Source organism: Xiphias gladius, chromosome 17 (assembly GCF_016859285.1).
Source record: "Xiphias gladius isolate SHS-SW01 ecotype Sanya breed wild chromosome 17, ASM1685928v1, whole genome shotgun sequence".
Taxonomy (NCBI): Eukaryota; Metazoa; Chordata; class Actinopteri; order Istiophoriformes; family Xiphiidae; genus Xiphias; species Xiphias gladius.
In genome coordinates, this window is record NC_053416.1 from 13,240,348 (window position 1) to 13,261,299 (window position 20,952).

The 20,952-nt window shown below is 40.4% G+C and overlaps 1 protein-coding gene across 6 annotated transcripts in view; it reads left to right on the plus strand.

The window, feature by feature from the left end:
- The first annotated feature begins 14,908 nt into the window (after positions 1 to 14,908).
- The window catches only part of tcf7 (transcription factor 7), a 79,039-nt gene continuing 72,995 nt past the window's right edge, over positions 14,909 to 20,952 (plus strand). For all 6 annotated transcript variants that reach the window (XM_040151318.1, XM_040151312.1, XM_040151316.1 and 3 more), the window contains exons 1-3: positions 14,909 to 15,404; positions 15,786 to 15,855; positions 17,439 to 17,545. In XM_040151318.1, the coding sequence (XP_040007252.1) occupies positions 15,222 to 15,404; positions 15,786 to 15,855; positions 17,439 to 17,545 (360 nt within the window). In that variant the 5' untranslated portion in view covers positions 14,909 to 15,221. The remainder of the gene's footprint in view (positions 15,405 to 15,785; positions 15,856 to 17,438; positions 17,546 to 20,952) is intronic.

Genomic DNA, 20,952 nt, shown 5'->3' on the forward strand with positions numbered 1-20,952 from the left:
CACACACACACACACACACACCCATAGGCTCACACACCCACTCCCCAAACCTAAACAATGATCCATCATACGAATCCACATCCTCCTCTGGACCACATCAATCCCTTTGCTGCGGAAAAACTGATCCTAGAATCGGCTGCTAACTGTCAACTGCAGGACTCTGAGCCGCCCACTCACCACTAGAAAGAGACCACTGTGGACGCACACATTTAATAGGCCTGCCATCAGAGTAAATGGAGGCTTAGTTTGAGTTCACTCTGATCTCTCTCTGGATTTGTGATGCTCCTCTTTTTTGAAAAACCCCAAAGAGAGCGAACACAATGCTGGATTTGTCGAGGCTTTAATTGTGATTTTAGTTTAGTTTTGTTCCTTGTCATCGAAGGTGAATTGTCTGGCATGTTGTAGCTGTCATCGAGGTTTGTGTGCAATGTGTGTGTTTGCATGTGTGTGTGCTTGCATTCATGTAGGTCTCTGCACTTTCCGTTGAATTAGAACTGGCTGTTGGCAAACAAGAGTTGAATTTTAATCCACATGGAGATACCACCATTTAAAAAACAAACAATGGTTGCTGATTGAATGCTCAAAATTAAAATCCATTAATGTTCAGTTTAGTTGATGAGAAAAAGCTCAAGACCTGGTTTGATAAGATTTGTACAAAGTTTTTTATGGTAAAATATTGCATGGGAAAGTTTTCTCTTAAAATCAATATTTTGTGTTTGTGTGTGCCCGCTGCTTCAGTATGGATGTGGCCACCCACACTCTCTGCCCTGCTCTACCATTTGTATCAAAGTCCACATAATGGACTGGCTTCTTTTTTGTGGATAAGAAGGACAAGACCCCCTGCATTGATTATCGAGGACAACACGGCTAAAAACAGGTACCCCCTCCACTCATCTCATTCGCTTTTGAACTGCCCCAAGGTGCCACTGTTTTCATTAAACTGGGCCTTAGAAATGCTTATCATTTGGTCGGTATTCGGGAGGGGGATGAATGGAAGACTGTGTTTGCCACCCCCAGTGGCCACTGTGAATTCTTAGTTATGCCCTTCATGCTGACTGATGCCCCCACAGTCTTTTTAAGCCCCACTGAACAATGTCCTTGGGGACATGCGAAACAAATTTGTCTTTGTCTACCTCAATGATACTCTAGTCTTTTCCAGACCCCTACAGGAGCACATGGGACACATGAGAAGAGTCCTACAGAGACTCCTGGAGAACCAGCTGTTTGTGAAAGCAGAAAAGTGTGAGTTTCCTGTCCCAGAAGTTTCATTCTTGTCTTGTGCTTAGAGGGGGAAACATCCAGATGGACCCGGCCAAGGCTCAGGCAGTCACAGAATGGCATCAGCCCACACCCAAAAACATCAGCGTGTTCTAGGATTTGTCAACTTCTACAGATGCTTCATCTGGAATTACAGCTCTGTGGCTTCACCCCTCAAAGCCCTTACCTGCTTTAAGAGCCCTTCTCTTGGTCTCCCTCTGCAGAGGAGCTCAAGCAACACTTCACCTCTGCCCCAATTCATAGACTGTGTTCATACATGGCATTAACATGAGACTTGGGTGATCCAATCACAAGTGGACAGCTCTAAGTACGTTAGTTCACACCTGGCATTAGAAGGCATCTCCACATGCTTCTTGTCATCTCCACTATTTGTGATCGAAGATTCATCCCCACGCCTTCTTCGGCTGGCAGCCAGCTGCCAGCAGCCACGTTGGCTCTGGAAGAGTGGAGACACTGGATTGAGAAGGTGGAACTCCCCTTTGTGGTTTGAACTGATAATAAAAATCTAGAATTTACTGTATATGCACCGCCAAATGGTTGAATTTCCTTCAAGCCTGGTGCGCTTTGTTTTTTAACCGCTTTGGTTTAATTTTCTCCTACCACCCAGTTTCCAAGATTGTCAAACCTGTGGCCCTTTCTGGCCAGTTTCAGAAGAAGGAGAACCTTGCAGAGATGGATAAGATCGCTCCACTTTCCTGTGTGGTTGGAGCTCTGATCTGGGATATTGAGGGTTAGGTCAAACACTGTCATTCTCTCTCTCTTCTCTTTGTCTCATGTCATTTCCACTCCCAGGTCCCCCAGTGGAGACACTCCTCTTTTCTGGCCTGCCACCCTGGGGTGCATTTCACCCTGACACTCCCTCATTAGCGTTTCTGGTAGTCCTTCATGGAAGAGCATACACAGGAGTTTGCAGCTGCTTGTCCCATCTGCTCCCTACACAAGTCTTCCTACCAAAGCCCTTCCAACCCCTGCCAGTACCTCATCGACCCTGGTCCCATATATCCCTGAACTTTCAACCGGTCTGCCTCCCTCTGAAGGTAACACAGTCATTCTGTCTGTTGTTGAACGCTTTTCCAAGTCTGTACACTTTATTCCTCTGCCCAAACTCCCTACTGCCAAAGAGACTGCAGAACTATTGTCATACCTTGTTTTGCGCCTTTTCAGCTTCCCCAGTGACACTGTCTCTGACCAGGGACCCCAGTACACCCCAGTTCAGGCCTGCACCTGCGCCTGAGCCTTCCACATCCCTTAAGGGTCCAACCCACCCTTCCACGTCTCCTGCATTAAACTGGTCAAAGAAAACCCACACTCACCTGCTCACCTGTTCCCTATTCCCCATTAGCTCCCCAGTATATATACTGATCCATTTACATTTGTTCTCTGTCAGATTGTCTTTGTGCCATGCACCTTAGCTTTCCAGTGCTCTGTTCTTTGCCTGTCTGTATCGATCCTGATCGTTTTTTAGACTTGCCTGTGATTTTTGGATTTTGCCTCAGCCAAACCCTTTGTACTTTTGTTTGCTTGCTTAGATTTTTGGTTTTTTTTCTAAGTAAAGACTTTACTTTCATATCTGCCTCCTGAATCAATCTCTTGGGTCCCTTTTCTGAGAATCGTGACGGGACCATCTGAGGACTCTGTCGGGGTAGCTCATTACCATCACCCCAAGTTCCTCTTTGTGACAGTTACAAATTGATTTTTTATTTTTACCATTTTCCAGCCTTTTGGCTGCTGAGTAGACCAATATGTAAAGGTGGATGCGGCTAATATAAATGTTGAGATTTGGTTCAGTGAAAATTTTAAACAACATAGGAGGCTATGAACGGGGAAGTGTGAAGCCTGCTCATGAGTTTATTCTAAAAGGATTATAAATCTGTTGTAAATTTACAGCTCTTCCAAGGTGGTAAACTGTAAAAAGAACAAATAATATGAAAGCAAATTCTCAGTTCTCGAAAGCTATTGCAGCTAAAAGTCATTGTTTTTTACTGTACCCTATAAATACAATTTTTATTTTACAAAGTAGGGATATGTTTCTATCTCAGTGAAGAAAGTCGAGCAAACAGCTGCTTTATGTAACAGCTAAAGAGGATGAGCGTGTCAGAATCATATTGTAAACTGTGTCACCACCATCAAATTTTTTGTACATTTCAAAGTGCTCTTACCAGTGAATGCAGATGACTGTGTGATTTGCTTCTTTTTTCCTACATTCATTATCCAACAAGGCAAATGTATGCAGAAGCAATGCAAGATACAAAAAATAAATCAAATTAAAATATCAAATTAAAAACTGAGCAGATCTCTGACATCAAATTGTAATTAAAGCATACAAGAAGAAAAGTGAAGAATGAGACTTTGATTATTAATGTCCTGTTTTATGCAATGTTTTGTGTGCTGGGACATGAAGCTCTGGGCAGAACCTTCATCAGAGAGACATTCAGGCCTTTCTGTCTGTGGTGAACACACTAACCACTAATATCAGGTTGTTCAGCAGAGGAGAACAACAGCAAGGCCACACTAACCAGACAGCTGCAGCTTCCTGCATCACAATATGCTGGAGGAGGGATTAGCCACTCAACTAGCATAGTAACAACAACAACAATACTGATGACATTAGTACAAATAATTATCATAATTACAATAACGTCACTATAATGCTCCAGCCACAACTGCTACCTGGAAATATTGTATACCATATAGAATAGTATATAGACATACGTACTATTCTATAAGATATATAGACAGTCATAATAGTAGTAGTTCACCCTATTACCAATAGCAGTGTGCTATTACCAACTTTTGAGTGTGGTGATCACTGTGTTTCACAGAGACTGTTTTCACAGAGACTACAGTTCTTTATAGTCTCTGTGAAACACAGTGAACACCACACTCAAAAGGATTCATCCTCTGAGAGCCATGAATGTCTGCACTAAATTTCATGGCAATCCATTTTATAGTTGTTGATCTATTTCAGTCTGGATCGAATCGTTGGATCCACCAACCAACAGACCACCCCTGGAGTCATGCCCCTAGCTAAAAAATTTAAAAAAAGGGATACAATAAAAGCACAATATAACAAAATACAGGTGAAGACAAAATGCAGGTTCTGCTGTTCCTGTTACTACTACAACTGGTTTTAGCGCTATTTTTATGACCAAAAATACCACTATTACAGCATCTCTATTATTTTTTCAGTGATGCCCACTAACATCCCTTTATTATAGGGAAGCATGTTTCTCATCACAGGGGTCACCTGGAGTCACATTAACTCTATGATTTTCCTCTTCTCTTACTTTTAAAGACCTGGTCCTGCTGCTTTCAATTGACAGTGAGAGACTGAAACAGTAGCCCAATGTATTACATCACATAAAAACTGAACTGTATACATTTTGTGTCTTAAAAAATAATTTTTGATGCTTTTGCTGGTTGGAAATAGAACCTGAAGAATGAAGTGTGTGTTTTAGGAAGTTTCTGATCAATGATGAGTAAAATAATTTCTCTTATAGATCTGCTTTATAGCATGCATCTTGTGTGGCTCTCACTAACACCTTTCATATATAGCAATCATTTTTATGAGGAAGGTAATAAAAATGAAACAAATAAACCTCTTCAAATAGCGGAGACAAGTAGAAGTGGCAAGAGTAATGTGAACATTTCTGAAGCTGTAGGTCACTCAGTATGTTTGCTTGAGGATTTTTTATGAATGTGTTTTAAACTTTGTGGAGGCTGCTGGATCTCCAAGTTCACTGAATACTTGGGTCTAATTTAGTGCCTTATGAGTTCCCTTTATTATGTTGAATGTAAGATGCTCAATGTACGGTATGACAGCCATGTAAACAAGAGTCCTTTTTTTTTTTTCCTTACTGAGTGACCTAAAGCTAAATTGATCTGATTCTGATCTCGAGTTTGGTCCTTTACATGCGTCTTTTGACACGGGACAAAAGTTTTTAGTCCTGTTTACTCAATAGCTACTGTAATAATTGCCATTACTGTACCTAATGCTTCTAGCACCACTTTTACTACTAAAACTGCAACTACTATGACTTCTACTACACTACTGCCACCACTATTACAAACACTACTCTAAAAACTTCAACAGGTTACTGTAATATTATAGCCTCTACTGACCTATGAAACCTATTTAGTGGTGCATATTAAAATGTACATGCACCACACCTCACCAAGTTCTGTTACTTGCATAAATATTTCATGCATGTACCTAGTAAATCCTCTTTTTCTGATTAGCATTAGGACTAATACCGCAACTACTACTACTACAGCATTACAAAGCTGTCTATGACTTCTTGATTTTATGAGCTGAAATTACTTCAGATTTTTTATTCCTGAAATAAAATGGCAATGGTGGGAACTGATATCACCACACAGGGGTGAAAATGTGTAGTGAACAAAAAAATAAATAAAAAAGTTTGTTTCCATTGAGCCAAGTCTCAACTTTGTGGTTCATCAGTATGTGAGCATGTTTAGTGTTGGCTGATTCAAATCTAATGTATCAAGCTTAAAATAGCAGGCACGCTGCCTCAACTCAAGAAGATTACAGTCTTTTCGGCATTTTCTGTTTTACAGAAGTGTATGTTTGAGACATTCTGTGGTAAAAGGCTGCATGTCTGTAAGTGTGTGTCTGTGTGTACATATACATGTTTCTGTCTGCCTCTAAGTGTGTGTGTGCGCGCGCGCATGAGGAGCGAGGAGTGAATGGCTTGGCTCCACATCAAAGGCCCCTGCAAGTCTCTGCATTAACGAGGCCCTTTGTTTCCTGCCTCCCAGATTACAGCACGTCTCTCCCTCTGAGTGAGTGAGTGAGTGAGAGAGAGAGAGAGAGAGAGAGAGAGAGAGAGAGAGAGAGAGAGAGAGTGTGTGTGTGTGTGTGCGCATATGTCTATGTGTGTGTGTGTGTGTGTGTGTGTGTGTGTGTGTGGAGGGCACAGTAACCTGGAGACCAAAGGTCAAGGTCTGATCCTCCTCCTCTTCATCTAATTTAACTAACGGCAAGCGGCTCCAAGGTCAGTTTCATGGTTCTCAGAAAAAGGGACCCAAGAGCATGACTCGGGAGGCAGTTGTAAAAGTAAAGAGTTACTTAGTTCCTGTTCCTACCTTGTATTAACTTGCATCTTGGGTCAAACACAAGTGCACAGCTCTAAATACATCAGTTCACACCTGGCATTAGAAGGCATCTCCACATGCGTCTGGACTGGCCACTTGTGATCAGACCTCACCTCCCTGCTCCATATGCAAATAAACACACACGTTATTTCAGTTTGCAAAGACCAAATGCGTTACTGTTTTTTAACCAGTGGGAGGCAGCTATGCGTGTCCCGTGCCAGGTCTGCAGAAAATTAGAAGAAGAAATCAAAACAATACAGACTGGGTCTATTTCTTGCCATGTTCCAGGGAAAGCAAATTGCCCACAATGTGTGACGCACTCGTAATATATCCGTATGGGCTTTTCAAAATTTTAAGATGCTGTGGAAAAAGCCAGTTCACGCAATTTGTACAACTTGTATTTGTTTGTGAAAGAGTACGTACTTCCACTCACACAGAGGACATCAGTTGAGTAGGTGGTCCTTCAATATGGAGGACCCAGGACACATTTGTGTACGCACTGCTAAAAGAATGGGGCTGTATGTGGCCGAGACCACCCTCAAATATGGTCCGAGTGATCAGATCTCAATGCGTCTTGAGTGCATTCACACCTGTTCTTAGACTTGTCCACTTGTGATCGGATCATGACGCATATTAATGCCAGATGTGCACAGGGCCTTAGAGAGAAAAAAAAAAAAAAAAAAAGGATACAAAAGTCAAAGCAGGCAAACAGAGTCCAAAGGGTCAGGCTGAGGCAAAATCCAACAAAAAAAACAGAGGCACGGTCAAAAACCTGATCGGGATCAAAACAGGCAGAACAAAAACAGAGTACTGGAAAGCTAAGGCACATGGAACAAAGACAATCTGGCAGGGAGCAAGTGGAAATGGACCGGTATATATACTGGGGAGGCAATGAGGGAATGGGGAACAGGTGAGCAGGTGAGTGGGGTGGAGGAGCAGGTCAGGTGGTCAGGTGATTCTACTGGCGGGAAAGGCATGAAGGTGGGAGTGACAGGGTCTGACATGACAGCAGTATTAGAACATGTATGCACAAACAACGGGACTGAATGAATGAAAGGACGAATGAGCAGACTGAAACTCCACAGACAGTTTTTCGGTCAATTGAAGAATTAGGTTCATTTCTGTAGTGTAACACCTTAATTTAAAGCTGCTGTATTGTCACGTTTCCACATATACTGTACTGTATTATGTAATTCCTCCTAATTTATTCATGCCAGTTATTTATGTATCTCATTGGCCATCTCCTAATTTTGGCTATAGAGACAAAGCTGTGCAGTGTATAAGTAATGGCATACAAACTGTCTATAACTGTTACCCTGTCACAACGGAAAATGCTCTTGTGGTTCTTAGGCAGTACACGCAAAGTGAAGTCGACTATTGCAGCATGAAAAAAGTTCAAAATATTAGATGTCTGAAATAAAAACAGCAGAAAACACACAGTGATTGTAAATGATCAATGATCAGCATCTGATGTCTTATTCAGGACTATCCATGCATTGAAACCAGACTTGGATGTTGGGGGAAAAAAAGGGGATAAATGAGAAGCAGTGTGTCACCGGGATTGATTTAGTTGAGAGATAGTGTAATCAGTAACAGAAAATAATAGCTGCAATCTGTTTATAGATACATTTAAAATTTTCTGTTTTCTGGATTACTAAGAGACATGTACAAGTGTTTTTTTACATGCCCTAAGAATCAGGAGAAATGGAAATCTTTATGACTTAGAAGCAACCTTCCTGTCTTGTTAACATGTATTTCATTTTGTTCTTATATGATCATTCCAGGATTACATGAATATTTTCAGGATAATCACTGGTTTGTCAGTGTGAACAAAGTCCCATACAGCATATTTGTTAGTCTGTGATGTAAATTTGAAACAGTTAATACATTTTAAGCAAGTTACCAAAAACATGTCGTGGAATATAGTTCCAAAACAATCTTGCAACTTACACACCTGCCTTCAAACCTGATGCCTCAATCTGCAAATCACCTCACCTCACCTCAATCAACTCAGCGACACACTGAAACAAAGGTTGTGGTGTGTGTGAGTGTGTGTGTGTGTGTGTGTGTGTGTGTGTGTGTGTGTGTGTGTGTGTGTGTGTGTGTGTGTTTGTGTGTGTGTGTGTACGGTGACAGAGTGTGACGCAGAAGCTCTTTTGCTACTATTTCCAGTTGCTATCAGACCTGTTTTTCGTAGGCTGGGGCACGATTTGTTAATGCACGTCTTTAAAAAGTTCATGAACTGAAGCAGGCCTGAGCGAAGATTGAGCTGTTCCAACCACAGTTCTTTCCTCTGAGCACACAGGGAGAAGACAGCAGGCTGCATGCAGGCATTTGAAGGGCTTTATTCCACACAGAGATATAGACGGTTCAAAATAAAAAGTGGTATCTCCTCTTACACAGTGACGGAGAGCACAAAAGGGTTAGCGTTAGGGTTGGGGCGCTTTAGAAGGCGATCCTTGGAAAAGACTCAGTGACACACAGCTATCAAATCCTCAGTTGCCAAGAGAAAACAAGATTTATAGTTTGGATCCTTGGTATTGCATTTAATTTTTTTAATTTGTTTTTTAAATTTGGAGGAATCTGCTGTCAATTTAGACGAGCATGATTCCATAGAAAGATGCATTGTCATTTCCTCATAATAAATATATTGGAAACTGATCTTTAGCTTTTTTTTTTTTTACATGATCTAGATAAGCAGCATTATGTTATCAAACTACTTCATTTATGTATTATAAAATATTAGTTGTGATATTTTTGATGTAGTTAAAGAACTTACTGCTGGACAGGACATGTTTTAAGTTGCTCAGAATAAGATAAAATGTACATTCATTACATTTAAGAACTTGTGCCATAAGACATAAAGTCATAAATAAAGTGTTTGCAATTTCGTCCACTGATCCTCCACTGAAGACCAGCGATGTGTTTTCAAAACTCTTTTCCTCCACTGTTTATGTTTGTTGATTTCACCCCCAAAGCCCTCCACAGATCTGTGATATCAACTCATAAATGTTTGATAAGGAGCTAACGAAGAGGTAAGGGGACTGCATTCTGCTAAATCAAAAGAGACAGACACATTCAAATCAGCAAACACTCAGCAAACTAGAAGTTGAACAAGCCTCATTATCTGGTACAGGACTTCGAGTCCTTGCCCTCTTTTTTCTTTTTTTTAAAAATTTGATCCTATTTTGCTGAGCCAGTATCTTCTCCTTTCAGCACATTCACACAGGCACATCAGAGCTGAAACCAGTCTTGTGTTGTCGGCCAGTGAGTGGTTTCACAGGAGAAGGTGTGGGTTGAGTGTCTTGCACAGGGACATCTTGTGTTAGCTGCTGGAGGAAAGGCCCACACTTTTTTCTTCACTTAAAAGTGAAGGAGAGAACAGGGAGTCTCAAGACGGCTTCTGTAACCTATATTCTTGTCGGTAAACTGTGTTACTGTTGCTAATCTGTGTACTACTTCATAAATAAGTGTTTGAAATTCTGACATGATTCAAAGGTTATTCAGCCTCCTACAGATATCAAACCCACCTTCACAGATGGTGCGTGGCATCCCATCAGTTTATTGCTTAAGTCAAACTCTTTGTTCAAATAAAAAAACTTTTTTACAAATTTAGAATGGTTCATATATTTCAGAAACAGGATGTCCCTAAAGACATATCTCAGATAATAGCTGGTGAAGGACTTTAAGACAACCCTTATTCTACTGCACAAAACCTAAACATCATCTTTAACCTATTAGTGTCCCTTGCATGCAGATTGGTGGTTATCTTGATCCACTTAATATTCAAAAACAATCAAACATAAGTCAGTCATAATCTTTAATCTCGCCGAAACCACATTATTGTTGAATATTTTATGTTTTAGATTGTTGTTAGATTAGTTCACTGTTTTTATAGCAGAACCTTATACACAAAATAAAACTGTTGAAAAGATTTGTTGAGGTTGCACATTGCTGGCTGGATGCTGCCTTGAAGGACATGGTTTTGATTGTAGGAAAACTACCAATAAAAAGCACACAAGTGGTTCCAGTTAAGAACTGTTCGCTTGGATGTGGCTTAACCCCAATGAAAGGACATGATTTAATTACTCTGCAGCTTTAATGCGCCTGATGTTTCTTTAGAAAGCACAGTATATAATCTTTTTTTGAACTGACTGTGATTCATCTTTGTAGAAAAAAAACATGTTAAAGAAAGAACGTTTCCCCCACTAATGATGTAGCAATGGAATGGGACTCATTGAAATTATCTTCACATATTAAATGAGTTCTTTACACACTGACAGTGGAGTTGAAGTTTGTGTACTGAGTAGCATTACCCATTTGTACCGTTAATCTTTCTTTAGAAACACATTTGGGCCGAGGTGAGAGCACAAGATGTTTTCCTGTTTCTGCTTTTATTTTCTGTAACCACTGTGTGTCGTCTAATACAGAGCTTCCCAACCGCTTTGGTTTGTGACCCCTTACGTTGAAGCCAAACCTACCTGGGACTCACATGCATGTGTCTACCAGTTGTGACCAGTTCAACCAAAGAGTGTGCTATTTTCCTCGTTTTATTTGAATACCTTTTAGAGGCTTGAAGAGATAAAAAATATCCAGTAATTCACAAGAAAAAGGAAAAAAAGAGAAGAGGTTGAAAAAATAAACAATATTGTGTGGCAGAAAACCTTTTTTTTTCTTTTTCTGTCCTCTCCTATCTTGTGGCCCCTCAGGTTTATCCTGCAACCCCCTTGTGCAGGATAAAAGGGTCGGAAACTGGTCTAACAGAATGTAATATTAGTACATCTTTATTACTTTTCTAACTGAGATTTTATGCTTGCACATTAAGTAGTACGTTATGATAAATATTTTTAACTGGATCATGTATAAATACCAATAATGAGTCAAGTGTGTTTTGCTCTTCTAGTTTTTCTATAAGCTTTTAATAACTAAAACCATAAACATCTTTGCATCAAATACATCCTTCCTTTATCAGAACAACCACAGTCCTTGTCATGTTCAAATATAGAGCTTGAATCTATGTCTGAATGTGAAAAGCTCGCCATCTGGGGTCACAGCAGCGATGCATCTTTTTGTTTTCTGTGTAGACTGCTTATCTCTTCTGTCTGCTCATCTTTCCTGATGAGTTTCTCCTTATTTGGACTTTCCTGCCAACAGATGATGTCTAATGTCACAGCTGCCAGTAGAGTTTAAGATAAAAGATGATGAGAAAGAATGCACAAGGTGTGTGTGGGTCCCAAAAACTAGTCTGGTAAGGCAGGGTCGTGTGAACTTTAAATTCATCTCTGATCTGACAAGAATAATCAAATCAGTGATAGCAAAGAGAGAGAGAGAGAGAGAGAGAGAGAGAGAGAGCGTGTGTGTGTGTGCGTGTGAGTGAGAGAGAGAAAGGAATAGAATAGAGACACAGACAGATTTAAAGAGAGAGAAAGTGTTTGTAGGTCAGAGCGCCTCAAAATATTTCAAGAAGAGAAAGCATGTGTACAGAGAGTGTGTTCATTCCTGGATTTGTTTTGTGTATCTGTCTGTGAGAGAGACAGACAGGCTGAAGACTACCTATAGCCTTAGGTGAACCTATGAACCACTGTGATGAATGTGTGCAACTATCAGCACAGATATTCATGGAAAACTGTTAAGATGAGAGTGCGGCAAGCTCACGAGGCATTGGCCCGCATAGGAGAGGTGCTGTCTCTCTGGAAAAACAGCTGTCTATATTTAATCAAGGCGAATAAACAAGGAGTTTAAACAACTCATTTATAATTTAGATTTGCATACATTAAAACTGCTCATTTTAATCTTTTTATTAATATGCATCAACGATATTGTATAAATATGCAGTTTTATGCAAATACCAGGCTCATTTTCTGTTTGTATTTAATTCTGTTCCCCAGCTGTGGATCATCATTTTCATTCAAGGCAACCGACTCAGATTAAGTCAAATATTAAGTCACTGCATGGGAGTGTATAAATATTTCTCAATTAAAAACTCTGAAGAACAGCTATGGTACTGTATCAGCATTAAAAATGCATTGGCATTGGGAGGAAAATAGGGGAAGGCAAGTTACGAGTTTGATAAGACATCAGAACTTTAAGTCTACATCTTTGAACTATGTTTTTTTCTTATTTCCCTCCTCCAATCAAGTAGATGCAATAGCTAGCACTTTTTGCTGTAGACTGTTACAAAATCTGGGGGATGTAAGGACCAGCCAAAAACATGCCATGCCTCCGTTATTGATGAGCATGCCGTGCCTTCTGATGTTTTTCTCAGAATGTCCTACATTTGGCTGTTTCTTGTCCGAGCTTCAACTTTTCTGTTGATGCAAATGAGGAGTTTTGTTTCAAAATGTGAAAATTAGCAACAGAACGGTGTGACGACAGCCACTACAAAAGGACTGCTGGGATAGAAGTACCCCTACAATGCCTAATTAGCAAAGTTATCAACTAACTTGATAATGATAATACTCCCAAAGTACATGGAATTTTGAACAGTAAAAACAATATGGCTACATTTTTCTTAATGGAGCGATATGATTGTTAGGAATTACTAAAAGTTTGTACCTTAACGAAAAAAGGTCAACCTTTAGGATGAGTGCCCATGACAAAGTACAAATTTTATGTAAACCAGTAACAAGAAAGAGAAGTCAGGGTTTCAGGTAAATATAGGCAGCTGACAGGATCGCCAGTCTCCATCATCAAATCCAAAACAGGCTGTCGTCTCTGTGGTAAAACAAACTACACAAAAGTGATGTTGTGTGCGTACGTGTTTGTATGTGTGTGTGTGTGTGTGTGTGTGTGTGTGTGTGTGTGTGCGTGTGTGTGTGTTACAATGTATTGTCCCAGATGTGATTGTCCCACATTTTGATTTTTTTAAATCCCAAAATATTCAATTTACTATTGTGTAAGACGAGAAGGAGCAACAAATTCTTTCAATTGATTGACAATTGAACAATTGATTCACAGTTGATTAATTTACTAATTGCTGCTTTACATTTAATACTTAATGCACGTGTGAAGATAATATTCCACACCCAAAGCTGCAAAAATAAGTATTTGAGATGAAGGACATGAAGGTCAAAATGAGTGTATTTTTTTCTTTTTTTATTTATCTAATGTTTATTTTATAGGGACAAGCATTCTACACATATATGTATATATACCCTGTTTGCAATGCCCGCCCCTAGACAAGCCTCATCAAGGAGCTGCATCTGATAAAAAAGTACGATTATTTGTAAGATTCATGATTCCACACTTGATAATCTCGTGACTTTAAATACTATACTTACTATAGTATGCAATCACGTCACCAGAACTAAAGGTCAGATGGAGAAAAAAGCAGGGAAACATTAAATAGACTACCTTTGGAGAAACTCTGTAAAGAGCAACATGGAAAATAATGAACTGGTTCCACATTAGAGAGGAAAATCCTTTCCTGCACATGTGAATGTAAAAATGAGTTTTAGTTCCTCAATGTGGATCATAATCATTTCGAGATAATTTAGTTTTAAACCAGCTGATGAGCAAAAAAACTGCAGATTCTGTGCAAACTTTGATTTAGGATTAAGGCTGAGCTTCAAACTAATGAGGTAGTGATTATCATTTAAGTATTGTAAATAGAAAATAAAATCTGAGTAAAATGAAATGAATGAAAATACTTGCTGCCACTACTTTGAGGAGTAATCTCTATTAATTCCCTTTATTTAAGTAAAAGTAGCAATATCATACTGTAAAATATTACATTACAAGTAAAAGTTCTTAATTTAATATGTTACTTAAGTAAAAGTGTATAAGTATCTTAGCACAATATAGTGAAAACATTAAATGAAAAATGGCCCCTGTGAGTGTTATAATACTATATATTTTTAGACTATTTCCATTGCTTTAATATGTACATAGCATTTTAGTGCTAATTTTAATTATTTTATATACTGTGGGTAGTTTTAATCATTAACAATGCATCCTATTGTATTAGCCTGCCACATGCTTTTGTTTTTTTTAGAGCAAACTCTTACTTTGTAAAGTCACTATACCTGTCAGATAAATGTAGTGGAGTAAAAAAATAATAATAATACTAAGCAAGTAAAGCACCAGTATCTCAAACGCGCACTTCAGTGCAGTACTTGAGTAAATGTACTTAGTTACATTCCACCACTGGAAATAATGAAGAAAAGCTTGCAGAGGCACAATAAAGTTTCCTGAGACCAGAACACATAGCCACCAGTCCCGACCACGACACTGAACAAAAGTCATCCGGACTAGCACTTTCCCCGCAGCCACCGTACCCACAGGTCTGCACTGTTGCCCCCGGACGGCGTTTGTTCGACTTCGGGGAAGTTCTGGCGGCTAAACGCCGGCAGCGGACCCTCGCAGCCGGGCGACCGTGGACGGCGTGAGCACGCCCCTGGAAGTCATGAATAATGCCCGCTCCGACGAGCTCGGGGAGGCGATGTCTCTTTAAGAGCCTCAGCCCTCTGCCGAAACAATCGTACAACCCCCCAACAAGTCATCGGACCTGTCAATCATCCGGTCGGCGTGCTTTGATGTCGGGACTCCTCGCCTTGTCTTGGGCTCAAATGAGCTGTTCGCCGTTGTAGGGAAACATTAGTCGTCTACCAACCAACCGACCGGCCGGGGGACGCCACATCTCAACTTTTTTTTTTTTTTTTCTCTCTCTCTCTGTATGTCGCGGGGGTTTCTGCACTTTGGAGGCGCCCCAGACTGAGGAATTTAACACAAAAGTCCCTCGACTCTTTTCTTTATTTACACTTTCTTGTTGTTATTATTTCTATAAAGTGTGAAATATCGGCGAGGAGGGGGGGGTTAGCTCAGTAGACATGCCTCAGCTCAGCAGCGGCGGCGGGGACGACCTGGGAGCGAATGATGAGATGATAGCGTTCAAAGACGAAGGAGAGCAGGAGGAGAAAATCCAAGAAAACGCGTTCACGGAGAGAGACCTGGCCGACCTCAAGTCCTCTCTGGTGAACGAGTCGGAAATAAATCAAAGTCCGAACGCAGCGGTAGGTAGAACGGACGGAGTGTGAGTGTGTGTGTGTGTGTGTGTGTGTGTGTGTGTGTACACGAAAGCTTGTTTTATTTTACACGCTGCTGACAAGCGTTGAATGAAACCAAAACGCGTACTGAATTGCTTTCAGGGTTACAGTAGTAAAATTCCCAGGCTGCCAAGAGATTTACTACAGGACATGGATGCTACCTCAGAAGTGAACAGAAAGCACACCATAGAACAAGATAATGTCACTATGAAGTCACTCTCAGTCTCTAACACTGTACGGCACATAGCTTGTGATTTTTCTTCGGGGTATATAGCCTTTTTTCTTTTACTCCCACCCCCCCCCCCAACCGGATAACGTGACCCCGTATTTGTCGTCGGTCCCTTCCAGGCGGTCCGACGGGGACAGCAGGGCGAGCAGAGGGGCTTCGCAGAGAAACACCGGGAGCATCTCGACGGCGGTAAGAGCAAGAAAACAGAAAACAACAAAAAAAAAACATTCACACACTCGCCCTCATCCGCCTTGCGTATAGCCACTGGTGTCCCTGAAAACAGCTGAGGAGCGATGCACCAGTCCCCCCCCCAACCCCCCAATGTGTCAAAGTAAGGGCTAATGTTGGTCATGGGGACACGTGTTGCTGCATTAAAACTAACTTCAGAGAGTTGTTTTCAGGTGTACAGTGCAAAGGACGTCCACGGTGTCTTCAGCCCTCTGCTTTATCTCTCAAATCTAGCACTCGGTGGTGAGATTTCCTTTGTTTCTGTTTCAAATTAGCTCGACTCAAGAGAGTTTCGAGTAGAAAATACCTGCTTTAAATGCCCAATAACAACTTATTTGTCGAAACGTGGACTCTGGAAGTCCCTTGGCCTTGTAAGCCTTCACTTAGATGAAACAACTGCGCTCATAGGCAGTGCATATCGACTTGTATGAAATTTTTTAAAGATGTTGTCTCTATACTGATAGTGTGAGCTCTGCCAGAAGCGGGGTCAACCAGGGTCCTTGAGAAATTTACTTTAGCTTTTTTTTTTTTTTTTTTAGGGTTGCCACCCAAAGGAACAGAGCAATTTCACATTTCCTCCCTTCGGTGAATGTATACATGGCAGTTTTAATTATAGGCATCACTGTAGGCTGCAGTCAGTTGCAAAACTCATTACAGTCTTTTCTAAAAGGAAAAATGTTCGCACAGTGCGTTCCATTGAGCAAAATCCTCATCAAATGTGGATATGTGGTGACAAACGCACCTATTTGGGGGGTCTTCAAGAAAAACGTGAAACCCGCTGAAAAAAAATTCCGCCGCCCTAAATGATGCTGATTGCGCGATAGCATTATTTCGGATTCTGTCACTCTGCTTCCAGCCGCGTTAAAAGTTATGGCACCGTTGGAAAAGCTCAGCAGTGACAAGTGATTAGACAGGAACACTGAAAAAGTTCTGTGTTTCTCTCTCTGTGTTTCACACAGACCAGGTACAACCTAGTTATAGATGACCCACAGAGAGGCCCCTGATGCTTAATATGGGTGGTGGTGAGAGAATAATTAACACATAGGCTACGGGAGTTCACGCCTCTCAGGCTAGGTGACTGTTCTAACGCTTTGTCTCAAGTATTGTAGTCTGTGCTCATGCAAGGATATAACATGTAGTAACTAGAACACTTGTAAATAGTTGACCTACTTTGTATGCACGTTCATTTTGGAGGTCGGATTTTTCTTTTTGTTCGGAGGCACACAGCTAAGTCTCTTTTACAACGCGGTGGCAGTAAGTATCGCATTTTATTTTAATCCGTACAGAGCGAATGCAGTGTTTCATCCATAGCTCCCGTTATTCCCTAAGCAACTTTTACTTGTATATAAATTGGAATCAAATTTAAAATGATACCATACTGATACCTACCCACTCAGAGACCAAACCAAAAGAAATCTGGTTAGAAAATTAAAAAAAAAAAAAAAAGAGTTCTACAAACTGGCATTATAAATGGTCCCATTAAAACATTTTTGAAGTTTTTGCGGTTTTAACTCTTGTTTGTTGTTTTTCATGTCTGACCTCAGTGTCGAAGCAGCAAGATGGAGGCATGTACAAGACACCGGCGTACCCTGGGTATCCCTTCCTGATGCTGCCTGACCCCTACCTCCCCAACAGCTCAGTTTCTCCATCTGTAAGTCCACCTCAGTTTGACTTCTGCTGGCTACAGTGCACTGGTCTCTGTTTTATCTCCAAAATGCCCCTATATCTGTCCCTCTGCATGTCCTACTTTGGACTCCAGTGCAAGTTTGTGCACTTGCAGCTGCTACTTGTATTCTTTTGTGTCAAGTCCAAACTCTGAACACATGGTTTTTACACTTCAGGAAGGAAAGAAGTTTTATTTTATGAACTTTTTAATAATATTCGATGTTGGTGGTGATGCTCTCGCCATAGTAGCTCAGCACTGCTGAAGAAATGAGGACAAAGAAAAACATACACTCGGGGATGGAAATTTCTCGAGCCCCGGGTGGCCACTGGCTAGCATCTTTTTATTTTTGGCTGAAGCAAGTACATCCTCCGTCACCAGAATTCAGATGTAACAAACAGAAACGGCATGGACATGACAGACGATGCGGTGGTGGCAATTTGTCTGGTCGGAACATTCTTTCTGGGAATATCTGCTTTTTCATCATAATTTGTTATAAATTTTCTGTGCATGTGATGTTGCAAATTAGTAAACTTCCAGAGAAATCAACCTAAAAATCAGCAAGGTTCATCCCCATTAGATGCAATCGGCATACTATGGTCTTAACTATAGTCTCTCACAAAAATAGCATTTATATCACTTTATACAGATTTTCTAATGATTCTTTTGTTGATAAATAAGATTATCAGAGTGTTTTGAAATAAAAGTAGATTATTCTCAGTTACCTGTTTGAAACAGGTACTAATGTCTTTTATCCCCCATTTTTTTAAAGTATGGATGGCGGTTAGGCTTTTTTGCAGTTATGCTTCTTTTGATATAATTGTGCCTGAGATCTTCAATGATTACATGAAACACACTCCTTTCAATTAAGCCCGAGTAACACCTCCATCACCCCTTCAAATCGAGAAGCAGAAACAGTCAATCTATATCAGTACAGTAAATGAATGTGCCTGAAGTTTAATACAGTTTAAGATTAATTAGGTTCAAAAGAGGCTCTGTCAGCGATCACAGTCGCAGCACGGCAAATCAGTCACAAACTTTACATGTGTTCTAATTTGGCTTTGAACTGTGCTGTTTCCCCCCCAACTGCCTTATAAAATAAAGCGGTCTTTAAAACAGAGCAAAATGAAATCAAAGCGCTGCAGCCTCGTGAGAGAAAGCAGAAAAAGAGCTTGTTTTTGTTTACGCCTTTGCTGAAGTTGGAATACGATTGATGTCGTCATCGCCAACCATTTCGCATGACGTTTTTCCATCTGTTTGTACCCGAGTGGATGACAGGAGGTTTGTTGCTGCCTAAATAGCTGCTCTAAGTGTTAAACCGCTAAAACAAACATCAGAAAGACTCGTGGAAGGATTTCAAGTATGTAGTATCACTCATCGAGCCAGACAGCCCTAAAAAATTAATCATAAATATCCCTTCAAGTAACCCATAAGAACCAATATCCATGGATAGGCTGACTAATTGCACTAAACATTAGCAGTTGTACCTAATTCATTTTTCACGTGCTGTGTAATCCTGTTGCCTGAATTAACCCCCTGCTCTAGTCGACGAGACGTTGCTAAACAACAGAGATGCCTGTCTGTGAGATCACATGTACTGTAGGCTGATCTAAGATGAGGCACGGTGAATTAGGAACCTGCTTTATGGCCAGAAAATCTGATTTTTCCAATGACACCTTCAAGTCCGGGTCAAGAACCAGCAGTTAGTCATGGGAGATTTTGAATGGGTCATTGAAAAAAAGAAGAAAAAAAACCGACTGTCGTTACAGACTATCTCCCAATAAAATAATTCATCTAAAGATACCTTAAGCTCCCCACGTTAAAAAAAAAATTTCCAGGTCTTGTCTTTGGGGAAATAAACTTTCATTTCATTGACATGTTATCCGTGAATCCATTGGTCCACCACAGTTGTACAGTATAAAGTTAAGCAAAATGTTATGTAATAGAGCTTTAAAGTAAACGTAGGGAGCCCTGTCTATGCACCCTCTAAGACTATACATTGCTTTTTTACTTTATACATATATATATATATTTATATATATCCTGAAAATGGGTTCGGTAGCGTTTTTATGGTGTTTTTGTTTTTTATCGGAAAGAAAATCTGACATAACACCAGCTCCACTTGTTCTTACACCTAAAAGTGTGAGAGAGGCACATGCATGCCACATTTACGTTAGCATCTCCCAGGAAATTACATTTTCCCAAAGTCTGTTACACTGTGATTGAGAATATAATTGAATGAACTACTAGTACGAGAGAGGATACTTGTATTTCCTTAAACATCTTTATAGTCATCTTTGCATAAGAGAGTACATCCGGCACCATGTTAGACAAACACAGCGAGCAAGTGTGATGGTATTTGTTGCTCATCAATGTCTCCACCCCTTTCAACTTTGTCTTATAATCTTCTCTTCTCTTCTCTTCTCTTCTCTTCTCTTCTCTTCTCTTCTCTCTCTCCAACCCTGGAGTGCCAACCGCAAAGCCTCTCAGAGATTGTGTTTGTCGAGGGTGGGATGGGGAGGGGGGTTAGTGCTGGCAAGATAAAGAGCACTTTCTTTCCCTGTGTTTCTTCGAGACTACACACAATGCTCACTTGTTGCTGCTTCCCTTGTAATTAGCCCGCTGGTTGTTAGGCGGTAGCGACGAATCAGGCTCCGTCTACCTGACACTTGAAAGAGCTGAGAATAGTGGTTTAGGGGTTTTTTTGGGGGGGATGGGGGGTTGATTATGGATGGAAGAGATGGATCGGAAACTATAGGTCTGGGAGACTGACAGAAAAAAGGGCTGTTTGTTGTTTTCCTAAGTGTTGTGCGTTAATGTCGGACAAGGTGACACATGTTACATCTCTGTCTGTGTGTGTCCATGTCTGGCTGCTGTCCTTCTGTCTTGTTAATATGACTTTCAAAGTTTCATTCTTTACTGCTGGTTTCTTATAATGTTGGCAATTCTAGGAAGTGAGGAAGTCTGTTATATTTTTGAGTAATCATTTAGTTTGCAAAATGTCAAATAATAGTGACGATTTCCCAGAGCCCAAGGTGACGCCTCCAAGCTGCTTTTTTTAAAAATCTGATAAACCAAAGAGATATTCTATGTAACCATGAAGTAAAAAGCAGCACCTACTAACATTCGCAATGAAAGCATATTTATCAAATTTGTTGGTGTTTTTACTCAGTTGTTAAATTTACTAATTGTTTCCGCACAACTAGTTTTATAGGGTCTTTGCAGTCGACTTTACTGTTCGGTGATAAGAACATAGACACTAAATCATCCATCAGTCCCTGGCAGATGATTTGCTCCTGTGCTTCTGCTAATATCTTATCAATAAAAAGTATTGAATAAATTGTATTATATATCGTCTGCATTTAGAAAAATAAATATCGATTCAGTCTTGTCCC